The 21,447-nt window shown below is 38.4% G+C and overlaps 1 protein-coding gene across 7 annotated transcripts in view; it reads left to right on the top strand.

Moving 5' to 3' along the window:
• Window positions 1-21,447, top strand: part of HHAT (hedgehog acyltransferase) — a 186,810-nt gene that overhangs the window by 76,035 nt on the left and 89,328 nt on the right. For all 7 annotated transcript variants that reach the window (XR_007888903.1, XR_007888902.1, XR_007888904.1 and 4 more), the window contains 2 exons: window positions 4,078-4,279; window positions 18,712-18,856. Coding sequence is in view for 3 of the 7 variants with exons in the window: in XM_051613526.1 (XP_051469486.1) it covers window positions 4,078-4,279; window positions 18,712-18,856 (347 nt within the window). In the remaining 4 variants the exon portion in view is untranslated. The remainder of the gene's footprint in view (window positions 1-4,077; window positions 4,280-18,711; window positions 18,857-21,447) is intronic.

The following is a 21,447-nucleotide window of genomic DNA, read 5'->3' as shown; positions in this document are numbered from 1 at the left end:
CTTTCCTTAACATCCTTTTCTCTTTGCAAGCTACTTAGTTGCTTTTATTCATTTATCTGTCTTTGGCCCACTGACCACCAAATAACTGTTGAATTTTCTTTTTCTGTATGTAAATTCAGATAAACTTGTTGCACATTAACACCACGTTTTTCAGCTAAGTCTGCCTTCCTTGCACACCTATAGTAAGTGTGTAATCTGCTTATGATCTGTTAAAAAATTCTGCCATGAGGGTGTTCCTTTGAGTTGTGTTAGTCTGCCACAAAGAGACATGATTACTTTTATGAGTTAATAGTCCCTGAACTGGGGGTTTTGAGCTTCTCAATGGATTTTCTGTGATTAGAGATGGAAATAGTCTTAAAAACTGCAGAGCAGCTTAAAATGAGATGTTTACATAATGCTGTACTGCATACAGCATAGCAGATCAGTGTGCTCTACAGCAGCCTCTCTTTTTGTAAACCTTCAGTTTCTAATTGCAGTAAAGAAAGGACTGTAGGATAGATCAAAGGTAGATAGTAGTAGTGGCAAGAAGGAAAAGAGTTGGCAAGTGTGCAGATAGGAGTAGCCATTGCCCCTTAATATCTCTCTCTCCCTGCCTTCATTCTTCCTTCCTCATGGATTTTGTTAGTGAACTGGGGGACAGAACAACTAATGTACTGCAAGAACCTCCTCTTCTTCCTCATCCTCTCAGGGGGGAGTGAAGGAGGGGTTGTGTGGGGCTGGGTTTAAACCACCACGAACTGTTAGTTACAAAGCATATGTTGTGTCATAAAGGATAATAGAGAAGTAAGAGCTTTCTTCTATCTTCTGGCTTAATATTATTCACTGGTTTATTCTCCCTCACACTTGAGCATAAATGTATCTTTCTGTAATCAAATTAGTACTTTTCTGTGTAAACACATAGGGAAGGTATTCAGAACTTAAATTCTTAACTACCACAATGCTCAAAAATAAGCAAAATTAATTTTTGTAATAACAAGGGGTCTTGTGGTGTTTCCATTACAAGACAATTTTGGTTATATCAGAGAGCACAAAGTGGCTGGCATGGAGCCTGGCTGGATGTTGTCTGAGTTGCCTATTGCTTGTGGATTCTCCAGAGTACTGAAGGGGAAGGTCGAAGTGTTAGTAAAGATTACATGACTCCTTTTGGCTTCTATCCTGCTTCAGACAGATCTTCACAAAGATAGTGCAAGTGAATTTTCAGTTCACAGTTGCCATGGTCCTCAGTAGGAGCTAAAACTTCGCTGAGTGTTAGCATTCATCAGTTGCGAGTTATTGCTGCTCAATTATCTAACTGCTGTTGTTAGACACTAAAAATCAGAAAACAGCCTGTTTTTCTCTTCACAGTAATCTGAAAGCCATTCAGGCCAACCTAAACGGAGCTGCCAGTGAATAAGCTGGTGCTGCTGGGCTCTTACTGGCAGTGCCAGTGCCAGTAGTGGCTTCCTGTGCTGACAAGACGGCTGGTGCCCACGTGAGACAGCTCTGTATCAGTGCCGGGAAAGGGACTGTACAGAATCCCAGAGCTACTTCTGCAGTAAAGTCTACCTTTTGTGCCATGGATTTAACCCGGGACCCGGTGAGGTCAGCAGAGCGGTTTGCTCAGGGCTTAGAGTAAGATCTCCTTGCTGGTGTCTATGTTACCTTTAAATGCTGTGTTTAAATAAAGGTATGACAGGGAGTGAGCCTTGCTGAGAGTGGCAGGGCTGGCAGTGTCCTGTTTTGGGCTGGTGAAGCTCTGTGAAACAAGGTGCTACCATGCTCACAAGGCTGCAGGGGCACAGGGGTGCTGCCCTTAGGGCTGCCATTTTTCCAGCCAGCCTGGGAAGGAAACTGGTGATGGCAGTGGGCCCTGTCTAAAAAAAGAGAGCAATTAGCCTTTACAAAGGGAGAGGGAAGGTGTTAGGAAAGTATGTCCTAAGAGGGGAGGAGCTGCTTTGTTTTTTCCTTTCTGTAGTCCTTTACATAGAAGAAATTTGTCCAAAGCAAGAGAGGTCTGTGGCTCCTCTCTCTTCACCCTCTGTGCCAGAGCCCTGCAGAGGATCCCCTTGGTTACAGACTGCTAAGACATGCCTCTATTTGACTATTGATTGCGTGTCTATTGTTACCATACTGTTTCCTTATAGAGGTGGTGAGAAAAGACTAGACCTGAGAAAAATAAAGGAAGGGAAGAGAGAAGAAAAAAACAATTTAACTAAAAAAATATTGATCTTAATTTCTGTTTATCTTCATATGCTAAGTAAAAAGCACACTTATACTGAAAACCACTATAAATGTAAACAAATGTTCCCTGTAGCAGCTTGAAGTAAAAAGGTATATTGATGTTATGCTTTGAGAGAATCTGGAGTGTTTAACAGATTTATTTTTTTAATTAGCTTTCTGTTACTTGGTAATTATTTCCTCACTTCCTAAGATTAGGAAAAAAAGCACTATGTTAATTTTGCATTTTAATTTTTTAAGTTAGTATTTTTCTCTCAATGTAAAAATGGATAACCAGTGATAAAGATTTCACTGCAAAATTTTTCCTTTATCTTAGCAAGTAGGAATAGTCTTAAATATTAGTACAGTGCATCATACTAAAAGGAATGACAGCTGAGAACTGTTACTGGCAGTTCTCATATACTGCATCTCCTCACTTGTACCCATGAGCTGGAGAGTGACTCTGTTGCCTGATGAGCTTCTTCAGAGTGTTGACAGAAATATGTCACTTTTTCAGACAAATGCTGGCCACTGTCCATGCCTTACTTGGAAAATGCCAGGAGTGGATGTAGCTCTCTAGGTGAGAAGGAAGTGCAGTGATGCAGAAAACAGTGTCAGCTTTCAGAACCCTGTTCTGCCATTTTATTGAATGAGCCCTGCTTTCTGGTCACTTATAAGCATCGAGTGAAGACTAAGGTTCTGAGTCCTGGATTCAGTTTTGTCACAGCATGACTCAGGAACAACAATTAAACCAGTGACAATAATGCCCTCGATGCTCTCCCCCTACCATCCAGGTAGGGAAGGAGAGAGAAGAATAGGAGGGAGACTTTCTGGATTGAAAACCAATCGATATATACAGCTTTAATTAAATACTAATGACAAAAGAAAATATGTACAAATACAGGTATGTGCTGGAATGTGCAAAATCCTATTGCCTCCCCCCACCCCTGGCATCTCCTGAGCTGTAAGCAGTTCCAAAATGTCCTAGAGCTGCCAGAGAGAGCAGCAGAGCAGCCAGGAGCTGAGGGGAGAGTTGTGAGGGTCAGGAATGAACGGGCCTGGGGATCAACAGTGATGGACAGATGGAGTCCTCCCTGGACAGTGGCCATGGACGGAAGAGAAAGGAAGAAGAAGAAGGAAGGGAGGGGCTTGACTTCCATGGTCCCTGAATTATATATGGTGTGGAATACTCTCTGGCCAACTTTGCTGTCTGTTTAAATACAGAATATAATTGCATGTGGGTTGCTTCTTATAGCACCCTAGGTTGTTTTTTTTTGTACATGTGCTCTGAAAGTCATTAGGCAGGTGTGATCCTGAGAGTAATATGAGAACCAGACAGGAGATATTGTCACTTCATACAATTGTTAATGAAAGATTTAAAAATAAATTGCAAGCTTTTGAAAATAAAACATAACTACATGCTTCCATATTTTTGACAAATGGAAAACATTTGATAAGTTACGAATATGTACGACTTTATAAAATGTTTTAGACTTTTTAGAATGTTATAATTTGAATTCACCTGAAGATTACGTGTGATTTCTGTGGATGTAAGTTATCTTGCAACTATTGCAATTTTAAAAAGCCTGAACATTTGTCTTTTGCAATTTTAAGAATATAGTTTATGCTATACATTTGCCTAATGCAGAGTTTCCATTACCAGAAAACTGTCTTTTTCCCAAATGGTATATGCACCTATTTCATGAAGTGTTCTACAGCTTTGTAGAAGCTAGGGCAAGTTCTGTAAATAGAAAATGTCAGATAATTATTCAGATTTTTTTTTTATGCCACAAAATAACAGATTTTTTTCTGCAGTGGATGATTTTCTGAGATTTCTGGGAAATCTCTAGTAACACTGATTCTCTGTCATTTCACCTACAGGTACATATATGTTCCAATGGGAGGATCTCAGTCCAGTCTGTTGGGAATGCTCTTTTCCACGGCCCTCACTTTTGCCTTTGTAAGCTATTGGCACGGAGGACAGAGTTATCTGTGGTACTGGGGTGCACTTAACTGGCTTGGAGTCATTGTGGAAAATGGTGTCAAGAGGATACTTTCTATTTCACTTATTCAAGATTTAATTGTAAGTTGAATCTCTCTTCATTTCTTGTTTCATGGCTCCATGCTCACCTGAAGCTTGTGGTTAATAGTTTGATGTAATCTAGATTAAAAGGAGTGGATAACAGATAAGAAAGTTAGCATCCCTTGCCCACCCTCCAGTATTGAGGTAAGCCATATAGCTAGGACTTTGCAAAGTATCAGCAAAGCAAACACTGAAAGTCTTAAAAGCTTCCCCTGTGGTCCTAGAGTAAGCAGCTGCTTGTCACATTGTATATGGCTGAACAGAAGCCAGTTCTAACATTTGGATTCTGATTTCACTCAAGATGGCCTTAAAATATTCATCTTCACTAAAATTAGGAGTGTATATTTCTAACCATGTGTTTCCTGGAAAAATGCGTGTGTAGCAGCTGGTTGATTCTGGGAACAAGTTTGCAATGGGAAATCTTATTCTGCTAAAGAGCCAAATATTATTTTGCCTTGAAAAATACGATATTTTCACTTATGCTTTTGACCTTCATACTGTCATCTCCATGGGACAGAATTGTCTTTGACATGCGATCATATGCAAAAAGCACTATTTTAATTTTGATGGCCATTTTAGCCTGCAGGTTTGCTCACTATTCAATCCCCAGTCTTCTAATAACTGTTTGTAAGAATAAATAATTCCCACGTCTTGCTTCCTTACTAGTCGTAAGTGCACAGAACTTATACTCCTGTGTAAGATTCTGGTGGTGGCGACTCACTCTGCAGCCTGATGAAGTCCTGGTGCTCAAGTAATTGTGCTTTTTCTCCATTCCACCCATCTTGGTTTTCACTGTTGTAGCATCCCATGCATTGCAACATATACAGCTGATTAATTTAGTAGGCAATAACAGCCAGTGCTACCATATATTATCCAATTGTCCATCACTGCAAATTCAGTGACAGTCTGGAAGCAGCTTCTTTTCATTTTTAGAGAATGAGTTATCAGATCTATTAATCTTCCTACTAGGATGACACTGAGCTTCGCCATCTGACCGGCTGTGTACTTTTCTGTGGGTTGGAAGACAAAGTAGTTTTTAAGGCATCCATATGTAAGAGGGAATATAAGCATAAGGGCTTTTTGTATGTCATGTCACTGTATTAGAGATTTTACTCTTAAGTTATTGTAAAGTTGAAGAGTTAAGTGCTTAAATACCATAGAAAATATAGGGACAAGGCATTATGAAGGTGGGATTATATGTGTTGGATTAATTTCTAACATTTAATTCTGGTTGTAGTTAACTGATGCTGGCAGAAGGGTTCTCTTTTTTTTTGGTATAACTCCCCGTCAGTGAACATCCCCTTTGTTTTCATCCAGTGTTTTTAAAGGCCTATCCAGTGCCTTTCATGTCTCCCTTGTTTTCCATTTTTGTTTGGAAGCATGGCTGTAGATCTTCCATCTTTCATGTAAATATTTCTGAAGCCAATATTTTTTATTTTTGTAGTTTTGGCATGTGAATTAGTGCATTAGGCAGATCTTGTTGCAGTTGGTTATGACTGAATCATGCTTTGCCTTGTGCCTTGAAGCTTTCTCCACAACAACCAGAGCTACAGTCTTTGCAAACTACTCCTCATTGCTCTCTTCTCACTCTTCCAACTAACTCCCATTTTTTTTCTTGAATACTGAGACTGGGGAGCAGGTGAGTACTTGGACTTTGACCCTTCGTTGTTAAGGAATGGAGTGATAGGACATTCTCTTAAGACCTATCCCTTACATTTAAAATGAACTGCAAATTCCCTAACGCCCTGTATGAATTTCTTTTTTTCTCTTATAACCTGGCTTTTGGAAGCATTGTGATAATCCTGTCTCAGTGAGAGGTGTTGAGAACCCTGTTCTGATGCATGGGTTTTTTCACTTAAATTTCATCTGTTGACAAGTTGAAATCCTTTGCATTCTTGTGCTTCACTCACTTGCTATGTCGGCTCTTGAAGGTGATTCTTGAAAAGGAAAGTCTGTTTTTGTCCCCAGAAGTGCAGATGAGTTTCTGGGGGAGGAAGGCAAAAAGAAAAAGTAGATGTTTATGTTGGTTCTAACCCATTCTATTTATCAAACCTTCTCATACATTGTTATTAAAGTTGAGTTACATAATTTAGGTGTTTAATTAGTAAAATCAGAAAAATTCCCTGAAAAATAAGTTTAATGTTATTTCTACTCTGTTTTAAAAATTGAATTGATCAAAAAGAATAACAAGGACTATATCAAAACTGCTACCCTTTTTTCCCCCACTGTATTGTCTCATGTCTCTTGCAAAAGAAATATTTAAAAATCTAAATAAAACACATTTGATTCTCGTCCTTCATGGAATCCTTGTGCTCACTAAGAATACATATAAAAAGAATTGGTTCCTATATTTATGCAGATTTTACAGCAGTTTAAATCTCAGCCTTTGAAACCTAGCACAATATGGGTAAATAACACTTTTGTAGGAATCTGACAGGTTTTAAATGTCACTTCAGGCATTTTGAACTAGAACGAACAAAGAAGCATGGACATGATTTGTGAGAAGTAAAATCAGCACATAAATATTTACAGAAAACAGTAAACTTCCTGACCCCAAAAAATTTATCTGAAACTTTTCCTTTGTTCTATTTGCAAACCAGTGCCTGGGTTCCTGATTTCAGCTCTAAAAGAGCTGAAGCTCCTTCTTATGTACTTCTCAGTGCTCTGAACATTCATGTTTTGGTGAGTTGTGTTGTGAGAAGTTATCTATGTACATATATTTTTTCTCCCTAGAGATTACTTGTTAGATATCAGTAAATTAGAGGTGGATTAAGTAGTGCTGTCTTTTCACTAAAACATTATCTATGAAACATCAATAAATGCTATGCACCATAGGGAAATTATATTAAACCAAAAACGTTTCATTGTGTCTTACCGGTTCTTTTTTTACTTTTTCAGAACATATTTAGACCCATACTGCATAAAACAGTCTTTTGTTTCACTGATTCTATATTTATTTCTTACAGATTAATAGAAATTCAAATAGTAACTAATTCAAAATAAATGGCAGAATTAATATTGACTTTTAAAAAATGACAGATTTCTGAAAGAAAATGCTAATGGCTATCATTCATCCATTGATTTATATTTTTCCCTACAGAAAGAAAGATCTAGATCTCTACAAGAAATTAGATCTTGATCTAAAAACAGATTTAGAATTATTTAAACCTTAGAATAGCTGACAGCATCTTTAAATGAACGGATTTTTAAAAAAATAAATATTTGGAAATCCAGAAGAAGAAACACAGGGGTTGAAGTTGGTAGATTGCTAAAAGTAATGTTTTGGTCTCAACTGAAACAGCAACAGTTCTCTAGTTCTTCAGTAGAGAGAAAATATGTCATTCAGTCTGGTAATAAATTTTTAATTGAGACACAGAATCACAAAATTGTTCTGGTTGGAAAAGACCTTTGAGATCATTGAAAGCAACCATTAGCCTAATTCTACTGAGTCCAATGCTAAACCGTGTCTCTTAGCACCACATCTCTCTTTAAAAAATAATGCTATGAAGAATTTCTAGTTTAGGATCTTATTTCTAGCTTTATTTTGTAAAAAAATTAAATACACCATAAACAATTCAATTTGAGAAACCAACTGATTTTTTAAGCATGGCTTATTTTAAAGTAATTTGTACTATCCTTGTAAGTATTTTGAATTTCGAAGTATAAAATACTGTGATTTCTATGTTTCATTCATTTAGGTGTACTAATTAGGTCTATTGCAGTGCACTGTGATTGCCTTTCAGACTTCTCTTTGCAAAAGTGGAGATGTTTTGTATGGTGTCTTTGGTCTTGGTCAGTGTATTAGATTAGATTTGATTGGTGTGTTAGATTTATTTTTTTTTCCCCAGAAGAATAACTCCCTCCATTTGTCTATATAGTTAAAATATCACAAGTGTTTTGGGTATTTAAGATGTGGTCAATGACAGCTGGCAGGCATCCTTAGCTTCACAGAGAGCAGAATTTAGACCACAAAAGTTGCGTGGTGAGGGTTTTTTTGTTTTGTTTTTTTCTCTGTTTTAATTTTGTTTGCCCTGTTTCTTCTGCTAGGTGCATTGAAATTTTTGCAGTTATTCATAGTAAGTTGTGCTTTATGCAGTGACCCTGCAGACAGCTGGTGTGGAGCTTGGAAAGGTGCTGACTGACCTCTGAGCTGTGGTTCAACAGGGAATTAAGCTGATCTAACAGCTCACAGCTGTTGCAGGGGGAAAGGTTTCATTGCCCTTTCCTCCCTTCAGTCTCACCACTTCCTCCTCTGCATGCACTTCTGATGCAATCTTTACTAAGCTGACCTAGCACTTTACCCCAGCAGAGCGCTTTACTTCCTCTGTCTATTTTATTGCTAGATTATTTGTCTCATGGAGAGGAATCTGAAAAGCACCTGGTATAAGAGACAAAAGCCAAGGAAAGGAAGTGGAAAATTAGGAGTTTGATGTCTTGGAACCTCCCTCTTGCAAACATACTTAAGCAGTTTGGGGTAGCAGGCTGACCCTCCGTATTTAAAGTCAGTGGGACAATAAAACCAATTGGGTTATGCTGCAGTAATTACAGACAGAATTTCTTTTTGCAAGTATAACTCATTTTAAACTGCTGTGAAGTAAACTGTACAGCTTCTTTCTGCAGCTGACCGAGGCAAAATCTGACGAAACATTAGGAACTTGTGCAAGGGAAGAATGTTTGAACACCTTGCAAGATTAGATCTTTAATAAGATCTCTGTAATAAATAAAGACTCTTCTCAGCTGTTCTTCAGTGGACTCTAGGCTTTGATCTTTATTTCGCTGCATTTAGTGGAAATAATGTTTATGTCACTGGTTAGCAAAATGTAAAGCTGCCTGGCCTTTTCTTTTTATTGCAACATGGTGATTCAATTAAATGGTAAGCATTGCCAGTAATATTTCCTTCATAACCTTTTCATGTGCTTGGTCTAGGCTTCTCTTGTGTTTGTCACTTCACTCCCTGACACCTGTAAGAATGTAAGGTGCGGTAGCTGAACAAAGTCCCTTAATCAGACATCAGTTTTCTAGTGCAGAATTGTTTTTTTGAGATACACGTATCACCCATAATGTTAAAACCTAGGCCAGTGGATGAGGTTTGCCCCACACCCCCCCTCCCAACCTTGAGTTCAGCCACATCATTGCGATATGGCTTCTTCTGTGATCTAGATGTACTCTGACTCAAAATCAATGGGACCTCCTTTCCCTAGGTGTGAACATTAGCCAGGGCAGACTTGTGACAACTGATCTTTTGTGTGTGGTATGTAGAAACAGCAAGCTGAGTTACCTAGATGCTGTTTTCTACTGAGTTGCTGAATGCCTATCAGAGGTGAATACGTGCTGGCTGATGCACACAAGGTGAAAACAGGGCAGAGCATTGCTGGTTTTGTGCTCCTTTGTTACTCTTACAGCCTCCCTCTGTTGTTAACCTCAAAAATTGGCTCAGACAATAGATGTCAGCAGGTACAGAAATAAAAGTTAACATACAGAGGGGCAGTTGCACTCCTGACTTTCTGCCTTCGGCTACAGAAACTTGCCACAGGGAAAGCAAGATCTGTATTTGCTGAGAGTGTTTATCAGATGCCTCCGTTGGGATTATTACTGTGTATTATTTATTTGTTACCAGTTTCACAGTGGTAATGTGGGAGAGCAAATGTGGGCAGGACCAAAATGTAGCACTAATGATTGGTGAAGTTAGATTCTTTCACGATTTGGTTGCAATTTAAGAGGTGAAAGCATTAAAATGTGGATGAGGAAACTGAGAGAACCACAGTGGGCAGAATAGGAACCAGAACAAAACCAAGGATGTCAAGGACATGGACACAGAGGAGCATGTATGGCTGCCTTGACCTATCCTCCTTGGTGAGAGCTGAGATGTTTATATGAGTATGAAACTACCATTACTTGGGTTAAATTCCCTGCTTTCAACATGAAATAGAAAAAACAGAATGGTGCATTCCAGTGCTGTTCATTTTGCACTTTTAACAAGCTGCCACTTTAAAAAAAATGTTTGAGCAGGTTCTTTGAGAGTGAAGAGTAAGTATAGAAGCAAGCAGCAAAATTTACTTCTGTGTATGCCAAACTTTCACACATGCATCTGTAAATGTAGTGAATACATTTTAGCTGGTAGGAGGCTTTCTTCAAACAGAATGGGGTTGGCTGTTTGCTGAGAGATGCTATAAATGGAAAATCTAAAAATTAACTGTTGCTAGTGTAAGACAGCGTTTTGTGGAGTGAATGTTTAGTAAGACATCAATAGAGAAGATGAGTATCTTCTCAAATACTATAGATAGCATTTGTTTCTAAATTGAGAAGCAAGTTCTGTTTTTCAAAATAGATCTTAACTAACAGCTGCTCGATTGTAATTGTGTGGTCCTCTTTTTATAGGAGTGATGTAGGGAATTACAGATCGTTTGCATCATCCTGTCTCTTGGAAAAATGTTGTCAGTTCATGCCTTTACGTGTGAGCCTTCCAGGAGCTAATTTTTACGTTTGCTTTGGAAGGAAAGTATATACCTTGAAAAGAAACGGGGTGACCTCAGGCCACAGTTCTTCTTGGGGATAAGGAAGAGAACAACTGCAAGAAAATAAAATGTTGGAAAAACAAATCAAAGGAAGGGAAACTGGTTCTGACTTAGAGAAATGATTGCCATGATTACTGAAAGTTACAGTATATGTTGATGGGAAATTACATTTATTCTTCCATTTGATGTGGCAGTTGTTGATGGATAAGATCTGGTAGCACATCTTGTTCACTTTCTGCTTGGAAGCCTGTTCCTTATATTGATACTCCTATAGCTCTGGAGATTCCACAGTTTCTTTTGCCTTATTTAATAAATGGGTATTTTGCATGTGTTTTTAACCGGAATTCTTCTGTTGGTTTTCTGTTCTCTGATAGAGTTTCTCCTCTTACCCTATTCAACATCTGTTGCTCAGCTTGAGCATGCAGGAGTTAGGTATTAAATTGACATGTAGCCTTTCCCTTGCTCCTGCTGCTCTTTAAGCCTGGTGTCTACCAACATTAATGAGAACATGTCATCCCTCACTTCCATTCTGCAGTCTCCCAAACACACTTTTGTCACTATCACCCATTGACAGTGTGTATTAACAAACATTTTTAGAAGTTATCCCACTTCTTGGACCCAACCCATCTTCATTTCTACTGCTCACTTCAAAAATTAAATAAATTGACATTCTGTTTGGCAGAGCTTTGTCACAATTTTCAGCCTTTCCTCCATCCCATCTGCTCCCCCAGCTGCTCAGTCACACCCTGCCCTCCATTTTCAGTGTGCCTAACTACAGATAGATAAAAAAGTCAGTAACTGTTAGTCAGGATGTGTCACTTCCCTTCCCACTGTCCCATCTGCTCCTCACTCTCTTTCAGGTTTTCACCCATGCTCTTGCTTTTATGCTGTCACATTATTTTTGGCAAATGGCTGCATTGCGGATGACCTAGATTCAAGGGATGAGTTGAGGTGTTCACTCTTGTGGTAATGGGGTGATTACCAGGGCTCAGGGGTAAACATTGCAGAGTTGGCCTCTCAATTTATCTAAGAACATTTTCTGAAATAAAGCATTTACAAGCACTTTTAAGATCGATTTAGTGGTCTCTCTTGCTTCTGTAGAGAAGTAAACAAATTTTGGCCTTACTCTTCAGTTGTGATGCAATGAGGGGTGAAAACCAGAGTTCAGATCCTTAAATTGCACTGGTAAAAGGAACCCCACCAAGCGGTTTGATGTTTATTGCAACCTGCAGCAACTTTACCCACAAACTTTTTACCCGTCCGTCACGGCCCCTTCAAAAATCCTTGCAAACCCTCTGTAACAAACCATTGCAAAGAACATTCCATTTAGTTTTTGTGACATAAATATGAGTCAACATTGCATAAGCTTTTATGCATTACTTCTTCAGTAAAAATCTTCAGGAAATTGAAAGGATAGAGCTTTAATAACCATAGAAATGCACACTTACTCCTGTCTCATACAACTAGGAGAGGCAGTGAAAGTTAATGCAGGACTAGGTATTATATTTGTTGTAGTTAATTTGCTTGATTTTCTCTACACAACAAGTAGTGCAGTTTGTGTATCTTATTTTAAAATTATTATGGTCAAGTTGGTTAATAAGTTTAAGCAGGAGAGGATGAAATCCATAGAATAAATAGTAATTAAATGTTACATGCTTAAAAAAGGACACCTCTTCTGAAAATTGTACTATATTATTTTGACCTTTCAAAAATCAAAGGCAGATGAAAATAGACTAGTGTTATCTGTAGTGTTGCAGTTTGTAGTATCAAGCACATGTTTCCTGTCACTCTGGCAGTCTTATTCCACAGTGCATATGTTCCCATAACAAATACTCAACTGCTTCTCCAATTTTACCATACGCTTTTATTTTGCCATGTGCTTGGATTATCAACTCTCTGGAAGAGTATTTCTTCAAAAAGAAGAAATGTAGTGAATTTCTGTTTTATTCTCTGAAGGTGGAAGCTTAGTTAAATTGCAGCAAATTTAATTCCCTTACATAAGACTTGTTAAAGTACTTTTAGTGTGAGCAAGCTTGATAACATCATTAACTTTATGTAGAAGTTTTCTTTCATCTGTCTCAGAACAGCTCTGTAAGTGAAATGCTTTGCAAATGCAGGGCTTGTAGATATCTTCCATCTTCAGAGCACTTACCATGAAGTTACCAGCTAATGTATGTCAGGAGAGGCTTCTTGTCATCTGTCACCCTGTCATCAGGCTGGGTTTACAGTGTGGTGGAAAACATGCATGCCAGTTCCCAAGCCTTCCCAAAGCAGTGTGATGCATGTGACCTGCTCCCAAAACAAGCTATTGCAAATGCGTTCAGTAGCCCTCTTGATAATGAGCTTTTGGGACATGGCAAATCACCATGGTGCCACCACTGGTGCTAGGAAAAGTTTAACCATGGTTGCTGCAGAAAGATGTGGGATTGGGTCCCTGATAAAATACCAGGGAATATACTTCTGTAAAAGAAGACTTCAGAGTAGTATTTTGTATAGGAGTGCTGAGTCTTGACTGCTGTGCAGAATTTGGTCTTGACTGTCATCTCAACTTCCACATAGAAGCGTGAATGACTTATTCTGGTCAGTATTCCCCAAAGTATTTTCTCTGTTGTTGGCTAACTAGGAGAGGTACAGGTGTCTAGGAAAAGCACTTCTGGATCCTCAATTTCATCTCTCCATGCCATTCAGTAATATTGTTGTACACAGTCCTGTAAATCAGTGAAAATGCAAATTTATTGTTGATTAGCTCTAACTGAGCTCAGCAGTTCTTTTAAATGATGCTTTGCTGTCTGAAGCCATTTCTGCCATGTTTGTTTCACACTCATAGTGGTGTAATTACCTTGGAAAGCAAACAAAATGAATATTTTCCCTTGCATCCTCTCTGTCTTCAAAATTCCACCCTGTCCTTTAACTTGATTCTTAATTCTAACCTAAATGATCTATTCTAGTGTGCGTTGTCCTTCATAAGCTGTCTTTTTCAAGAAACAGCCATTACACAAGCTTGCTATTTCTGGCTTGGTTTTCACTTAAGGGATAAATGTGACATGCATGTGTGACTTGTAAAGGTACCTGTGGGAAGACAGAACTTGGGTTGTGCTTTGTTTTTACTTTCTTGCAGAGGAGCGTGAGAAAGTGCCTAACTGCATATCGGTCTTGGACCTGACAAGATGGCAAATTTATGTCTGGTAGGGAGGATAGGCCCAATTCACTGGCAGAAAGAAATGCATCACTGTCCTTGTCTGCTTATCTTCAAACCCAGGTGCCTAATGGCTACATAGCCAGACTGGGCATAGGTTGTGAAGTGAAGCGAAGGCTCCACGGTCAGGTGTCATGTGATAAAGGCCTGGATCTAAGCCTGTATGAATTCATCAGGTGATTTGCATGCAAAGCGAGCCCTGGGTATTAACAAAGCTTGACTTTACATACGAAGTGGGCACTGGGCATCTCCCTTACCTTTTTCTTAATTAATAAAAATTATTAGTTTGTTAAGAGCCAATCAGTGCACTTGTTATGACCTAAGTTCCACCTCGTCAAAAGGGAATAAATTAGTTCTTGAACCCTTTGTTGTGGCATGAGAAGAGCACCTCACCTGGAATGGGCTGACAGGCCTGATCCTCTGTTCTTCCCCCCAGGCAGGGACTGGGTAAGATATTTTAATTTTGCCTTTTGGGTAGGGGTGAAAGCATCCCCAGGTGTATTGTATACTTTTCATTATTATTGCTAGCAATATGAACATCTATTAATAGCACTATTGTAGTCAATGCATTTATCAGTGGCTATCTCGAACTTGTTATATCTGTCGCCTTAATAAATTGCCTTACATTTATATCTAAATACTACTTACTTGCCACTTCTGCAAATCCATTCTCATGGCAGTCTTCACTTGAGGACAGTAGGAGAGACAAATGTTAAGTGATTGTACACAAACACACATAATTCTTGAGTCATAAACTATTGATTAAGACCTGGGACACGAGACTGCAGTTCAGCTGCTCCAGTGCCCCGGTATACAAGGGCTGTTGGATACCAAGGGGGCTGTAGTCTGAAATCCTGTGGCTTCAACAGAAGGATCCTTTTCCACGACACATCCATGTCCACACACACTTGGAGGCTCTTTGCCTTCTTGTGACAGTGCCCCACTACATGACAGTATCCTTTATTTTTATAAGATAACTGAGAAGGCCCAGTTGAGAGAGATCTGATAGCAGCAAATTTTACTAGACCGAGCAGTGTGCCGAGAGAGAGGTTTTTCCCAACATCTGGCAAAAACATCTGAGGCTGATCTTCTTTTACGGCATGAATTGCATTGCAATAATAATCCAAACTCCATTCAGTTCCAAGAAATGTGGCTGGAGCCAACCTTTTTAAGTCAACTCCTACATCATGCTGCATGTCTTTGTACTGAGTATCTTGGCAGTATGTCTATATTTTACGTAGTTTACATGCTGCAATCCATTTATTTCACTGTGTCTAGGGAGATGGGGGTGTTTACTAAAAGTAAAGTAAGGTGAAGTATTGATGTGAGATTACAAGTAAGATGGAGCATTGAGGAAGGATGCAAATAAAGGGTTTCAGCCAGACAGCCACAGCTTTGTTGTCATTTTTACACTAGATGCTCTTTTGCCACTTTTGTTTTCTGCCTGTATTTCCAACAGGAAAAAAGGAGACAGAAAGACGCAGGAGTAAATTCCAGAGAAGCACTGCAAATCCATAGCATCTGCTTATATTGTTGCAATGGAACATAAAAGCATTAACTGGTGTAATGAAGAGTTGTTGGTGTGGAGGTTTTTTAAAATGTTGTCTGCTTTGATGAAAAAGTTGCTGTATATTCAGAAAAATCCACATGCTGGTAGATATTTAAGTCACAAATGATATTGTGGGTTATCTAGAGCAGCCTCATTCCTTTTTGATGGGTAAATTAATGCTTGCAGTATATTAATTTGAGCCCAAGAGCTGCTCAGGTACTTTCATAGTTAGTTTTTTCTAGATGACAGGAGATATTTTAAAGAACATTTTCTTTTTTTACCTTCGTTGGAGCTGTGTAAAAGCTGCATTGACATCAATGACTGTCAGGAAAATGCATAGTGCTTTTTGGATCAATGCCTAGTAGAGTTAATGGAGATTAGCTACAGCAAAACCCAGAAAGGGTTCAGTGTTTGTTTAAATTGTTTGTGCCTTAAACTACTCCCTTATACCTTATAAAGGACCAAAGGCTTTTATGGTCTGTACTACGGTTAATTTGTGTTGTTTAACATGTAGCACTTTTACAGAGGGAGATGTATTATATGTGACGATTTAATTAATTTTTTTAGTAACTGTATCTGTTTAAAAAAAATCCTGACTGGCAGAGCTTTCTTACTTATTCATGTTGTTTGTCTTAATTGTTACTGCTTTGGGTTGTAAAACAGGCAGACCTCACAAAATTACCAAATCTCATCAGTGCCTTCATGGAAAATGCAATCCAGTACCACCTGTCTAATGGGTTGTCCATCTCTAACTCTTTCTACAGCTTTACCAGAAGATTCTTTTTTTCCCCTTCCCAATTAACACTGTTTCTTTAGAGTTGATGAATAAGTTTGATAGACAAAGGGAGAGTGAAAGGTAGATCTGATGATCAGCTGAAGCAGAAGTAATAAGCATCATGTCAAAAAAGGATGTGTTTGCTGATTCTTAACACAGAAGCTCAAGCTAGCATGGTCATAACTGTTCTTTATTTAAATTTGGTTGTTAACATGAATCTAACAGCAATATTTCAAACATTTTCTCTCTGTGCATACACTTACATATTCTGAAAAGGCATAAATTTCTCATATGTTGGACCATGCTTTCATACTGTGCATTTCGGGAGGAGACCTGTGTGTGAACTGAAGGGGAACGTTTTGCAAGTCCTTAGGCAGCTTTGGCAGTGCAAATTTGTTTCACTAAGTAACTCTTGGTGTCTGTGAAATTCTGAAAGTTTCCATTTTCATACACTATGTTTTTCACAGAAGATATTTCATGGAAGATTGACTACTGCTGTGCATGCAGCCTGATACAGAGCACTTCAGCTTGAAGCCTATCTATCCCTTTTTTTCTGCTGACTCAGACTGACTCATACAGCAGATGTGGTTCTAACTGGGACTAACATTCGATTTACCAGAGATCTACTTTGCAGTAATAGGTTAAAATTGTATTTTCATGCTTGTAACTTTCAATTCTTTGAAGATTTTTCGCTTTATAATCTAGCAGCTAAAACATTGATGCTTACAAAACTAGTTATTTAATTGTCTGTATTTTTAGGTCTGTTTTGAGCATGTGTTTATATTCTTTCAGGTATCTGAGCATGAATTCTGCTCTGGCTGCAGCTATTAAAGATTAATTGCTGGGTTTTTTGTGTGTTGGGTTTTTTGTGGTTTGGTTTGGTTTTGTTGGGGGTTTTTTTGTTTTTTTTTGTGATGTTGCAGTCACAAGACTTTTTTTTCTACAGCATCAACGTTTATGACATGAAGGCTGAGCAGCTCCTGATATTTTCCGTAGTTCCCATCCCCTGCCAAATGCTTATTGCTTCACATCAGGCATTCAGTCCTTTGCAGGTTCAAGCACTATGTAGAGGCTTTTCACCTGGGGCCATGATGAACAAGATATATTTCCTTAAGCAGTGATGAGACAGTATTTCCTTGTGATGTGCTTTAAAATTTGTTCTAACAACTCAACATTGGAGGAAGCTCAGACTTCCTCATCCTTCTTTCACCATCTTCTTGCGGTTTCCGTATTGCACTCACATCTCAGGTGATAATGCAAAACATAGGTTCAGAAAAATGTATATGGTGGAGACAGACCTACTTATTTGTATAATTAGAAAAACAGTACCAAAAACTTTACAACAGATATTTACACTTCTTGAACATGAGCAGTAATATTTGCACGGAAAAAAAATATATGTGGAATTGCATATGTATTTAAATCTTTCTTCATATGGGAGTATCTGTTTATTAGGACTTACTGTGATAACCAGTTCTGATCAGACTCTGGAAACTTTCAGTGAAGTCTTATTAATCAACCAAAGCCTCAATGACTTCCGAAGTTGTTTAATGCTGTTTGTTTTGGACTGAAGTGCTTTATTCCATACTGGGACCTGTTGATAGTATTATCAACCCCAGAAGCATGTTGTTACTGTTCATGTCCATCAGAAAAATTCACAGAATACATTTAGCAAGAAAAGAATTAAGACACAGAGTGTATAGAACTGTGTCCAGTTCTGGGCTCCCCACTAAAAGACAGGCATGGACATGCTGGAGTGAGTCCACCAAAGGACCACAAAAATGGTGAAGGCACTGGAGCATCTGTCATAAGAGGAGAGGCTGGGAGTCCTGGGACTGTTCAGCCCAGAGCAGAGAAGCCTCTGGGGGGATCTTATCCATGTGTATAGATACCTAATTGTAGGGGAAAAGGACACAAAGCCAGATTCATCTCAGTGGTTTTAAGTGACAGGACAAAAGGCAACAGACACAAGGTAAAATACAAGAAATTCAAATTAAACATTAGAAAATCTTGTTTACTGTGAGGGTAGTCGAACAGCAGCAAAGGCTCCCCAGCAAGGTTTTAAAGTGTCTGTTATTGGAGATACTCAAAACGTGACTTCACAGAGTCCTGAGCAGCCTGCTCTAGGTGACCCTGCTTTGCTGACCTTTCTAGGTCGTCCAGAAGTTGCTTCCAACCTTGAGTATGACTCAACATGGCTTTTTATTGTGAAGTCTCACCCAAACTGAAATGGCATTGGTGGGAGTTCTGTTAGATGCTTTAAAAGTTTTGGGATCTGTTCCATTAGGATTCAAACTTCTGTATAAAAGTTGTTTGTCTTAACTACAATGTCTTTCTCTAACATTGCTTGAAAAATGTAGGGTTTATTAACTTTGCTCCTTTTGTTTTGCCCCTCAGGAGCGTTTTTTCTCACCAAGAATTTGTCGCCGACTTCATGCTGTCCTAGCATCTTTTAGCACTTCATTGTTGATTTTATCAAATCTAATATTTCTTGGAGGAATTCACGTTGGAAAAATCTACTGGAACAGGATCTTTGTGGAAGGCAAGTATATTTTTATGTGCTTTCTAGATGACAGAGCTTTCCAAATACTACTTTGGGTGGGCTAATCCAGATTCTTGTCTCAGTGCACTAACTGGGAGTAACTTCTTTTCTGTTCATGTTCAAAACTATAAAAAAATCTTCCTGATAAAATCTAAATAACTATGCACTCTGTGTGACTATAAAGAAACATCGCCATTCTCCCATCAAGTCTAGAAAGACAGTTATAAGGCTCTCTGCCAGTGAAATCACTGAAGATAAAATAATAAATGTGTGACAAGTTAACCAGGTGGCATTCTTTTTTCTGCTCTGCATTTTGTGTACATCAGTAAGAAAAGGTGTGCTAAACCCTATAGATTCTGTGGAAGGTTAGTGAATGAGATCTGCATAACACAGCATAACTGAGCAATTAAGGGTTTTTTTGTAGTGGATATGTTATCAGGGCAGGGACCTTCTGACTATTGAGGACAAGGTTCGAGGACAGGGGAAGTTGGGTGACAGTGTCAGCCTGTGGTGTTGCTGAATAAGCAGTATACAGCGTTGTGCTGTGAGCTGACTCAGGAGACAAATCTACTTCAATTTTTCTGCCAGAGATCCATGTAAGCAGGACCAGTTTTCTTCTTAGGTTCTTACTACTGCCAGATTCCCACATTGTCAAATAAAGGTCTTGCAGAGGAATATTTCTTCCTCATGAGGCAAGTATTTACAGTCTTCTGTGCCCCTATAAAGACCACTACATTCTATTCCTCCTTTATACAGTGTTTTCTGCTCTTACTCCTTTTGATGGTTCAGAGGTCAGGCTCTGGAGTTCCAGGGTCCTACTTAAGTATCCCAGCAGAATTGAACTATTAAATAAAAAGTAATGTACATAGAGAAAAATTTCTCTTCTGAGCTCCAGGAAAAAACATTAAAACAGCACTAAGAAAAAGTACATTTTCAGTATAAAACTTAGTGAAGATTGTTAGTACTGGGCAGAGAAGATGGAGTGAAATGCTTGGTCATGTTTGGCTTTTGGTCTTAAAATATACCTGTCCTCTGTTTTCTTAAAAAGGCTTAATTTTCTCTTAAATTGATTCCTCCCAGTTAGATAGCTAGTAGTTTCATTAGAAAAAACTAGGTAAGATGACAAGTTTGGAAGTAAAGTTAGACATCACTTGTTATCTATTCAGAAAAAGCATTAGTGAAATTGTCCATATCAGGTTTATAGCTTCGTGCAAATTATTTTCACAATGCAATTTTTATTTTCTAAATGGAGAAAGTATGCCTTTCTCTTCAGTAGGATTACCAGTTGGCAGAGTGCTGAGGTTTGCATCTGGTGAAGGACATTTTTTTTAACAAGTAGAGCAGTATTAAACGGATCAACTATTTATTGTTTCTCTAGGTTTGATTTGTTGAGTTTTTTGAAAGGTTCTTTGGTCTATTGCTTTGCATATAACAGCATTAGGTACCAGGTGTATTAAGATAGGAATAATGAATTAGTTCAGTCATTTGCAACTTTGTTTCCATGATGTGTTAATCAAATTAGCTTTATTTTAAAAATGTAAACCCTTTTGTTTAGTGCAGTGCATACTGTACCAGTAGCAATCTCAGTGTTAAGCTTTATATCCCATATCCTTAGATCACACAGATGACTGTGAGTATATTCTATTACTGCATTATGGTTCTGACAATTTGTGTATAAGCTGCAACATCTGCTAAGATTTTGTTGCATCAACACTCCTGCTCCATTGTGGTTTCCCAACTGTGGAACAAACACTGAGCATTGAAGGCCAGTCAAATCCAGAAGGACTATTCAGATCTATGGTCTTCAATTAAAATAAAATTTATGTGCTGGTCTGTAGGAGATATAACAAAAATCTGCACGTATTATTTGGAGAATGCAGTGCTAAAAGATAAATACATTTTTGTATGGTCTACACTGTTCTGGTGAAGCCAGTTCATCAATATATTCAGACCAAGCTAAATGCTGTGTACTCTTTGGTCATTCTTTTGTCAGCCCTAGGACAGATAAGATGATCTAACTGCTTGTCTTCAACTCAGGTTTTTGTCATTACCTTCATAAAAAAAATTAAATGGGGATATGCTTGACTGGTGTAAAGAAGTAAGGGTGATGGTAGTGGGTGAGTGTCCTGTGGGGCAGCAGAGTGTTTGGTTTGGGTTTTTATTTTTACACTTCAGGTGTGGATTTCACAGTTTGTAAATATAATTGGCATTTGTGGATCACTGACAAAGTTATTCAAGAACATACATGCTAAACTCAAGGAATGAAATGCATCTTGGAGCAGAAATCAGATCTCTGGGTTTAGGTGCAGCTTTCGGTGCTGTATGTGGCATTTTCAGGTTTGGCAAATAAACAAACCTCAGAATATAAATATTTTTAAAACCCCAAATGCCCAGCATATATCACTTTGTAGTCAGGAATTGAGTTCTATTGTATAGTATCTAAAAACATAGCTAAAAACAGCTGCTTGGAGAGCAGCTTCTTTAGCATGTGTGTGACAGTAATGCAAATTTAAAATCACTACTTCTTAAAATGAAGTTTTACTGAAAATGCAAGAAATGCACTTCTAGTTTGGCTGTTTGATTACTGAATA

The sequence above is a fragment of the Apus apus genome, chromosome 3, assembly GCF_020740795.1.
Source record: "Apus apus isolate bApuApu2 chromosome 3, bApuApu2.pri.cur, whole genome shotgun sequence".
Taxonomy (NCBI): Eukaryota; Metazoa; Chordata; class Aves; order Apodiformes; family Apodidae; genus Apus; species Apus apus.
This window is presented reverse-complemented; position numbering and strand designations above follow the sequence as displayed.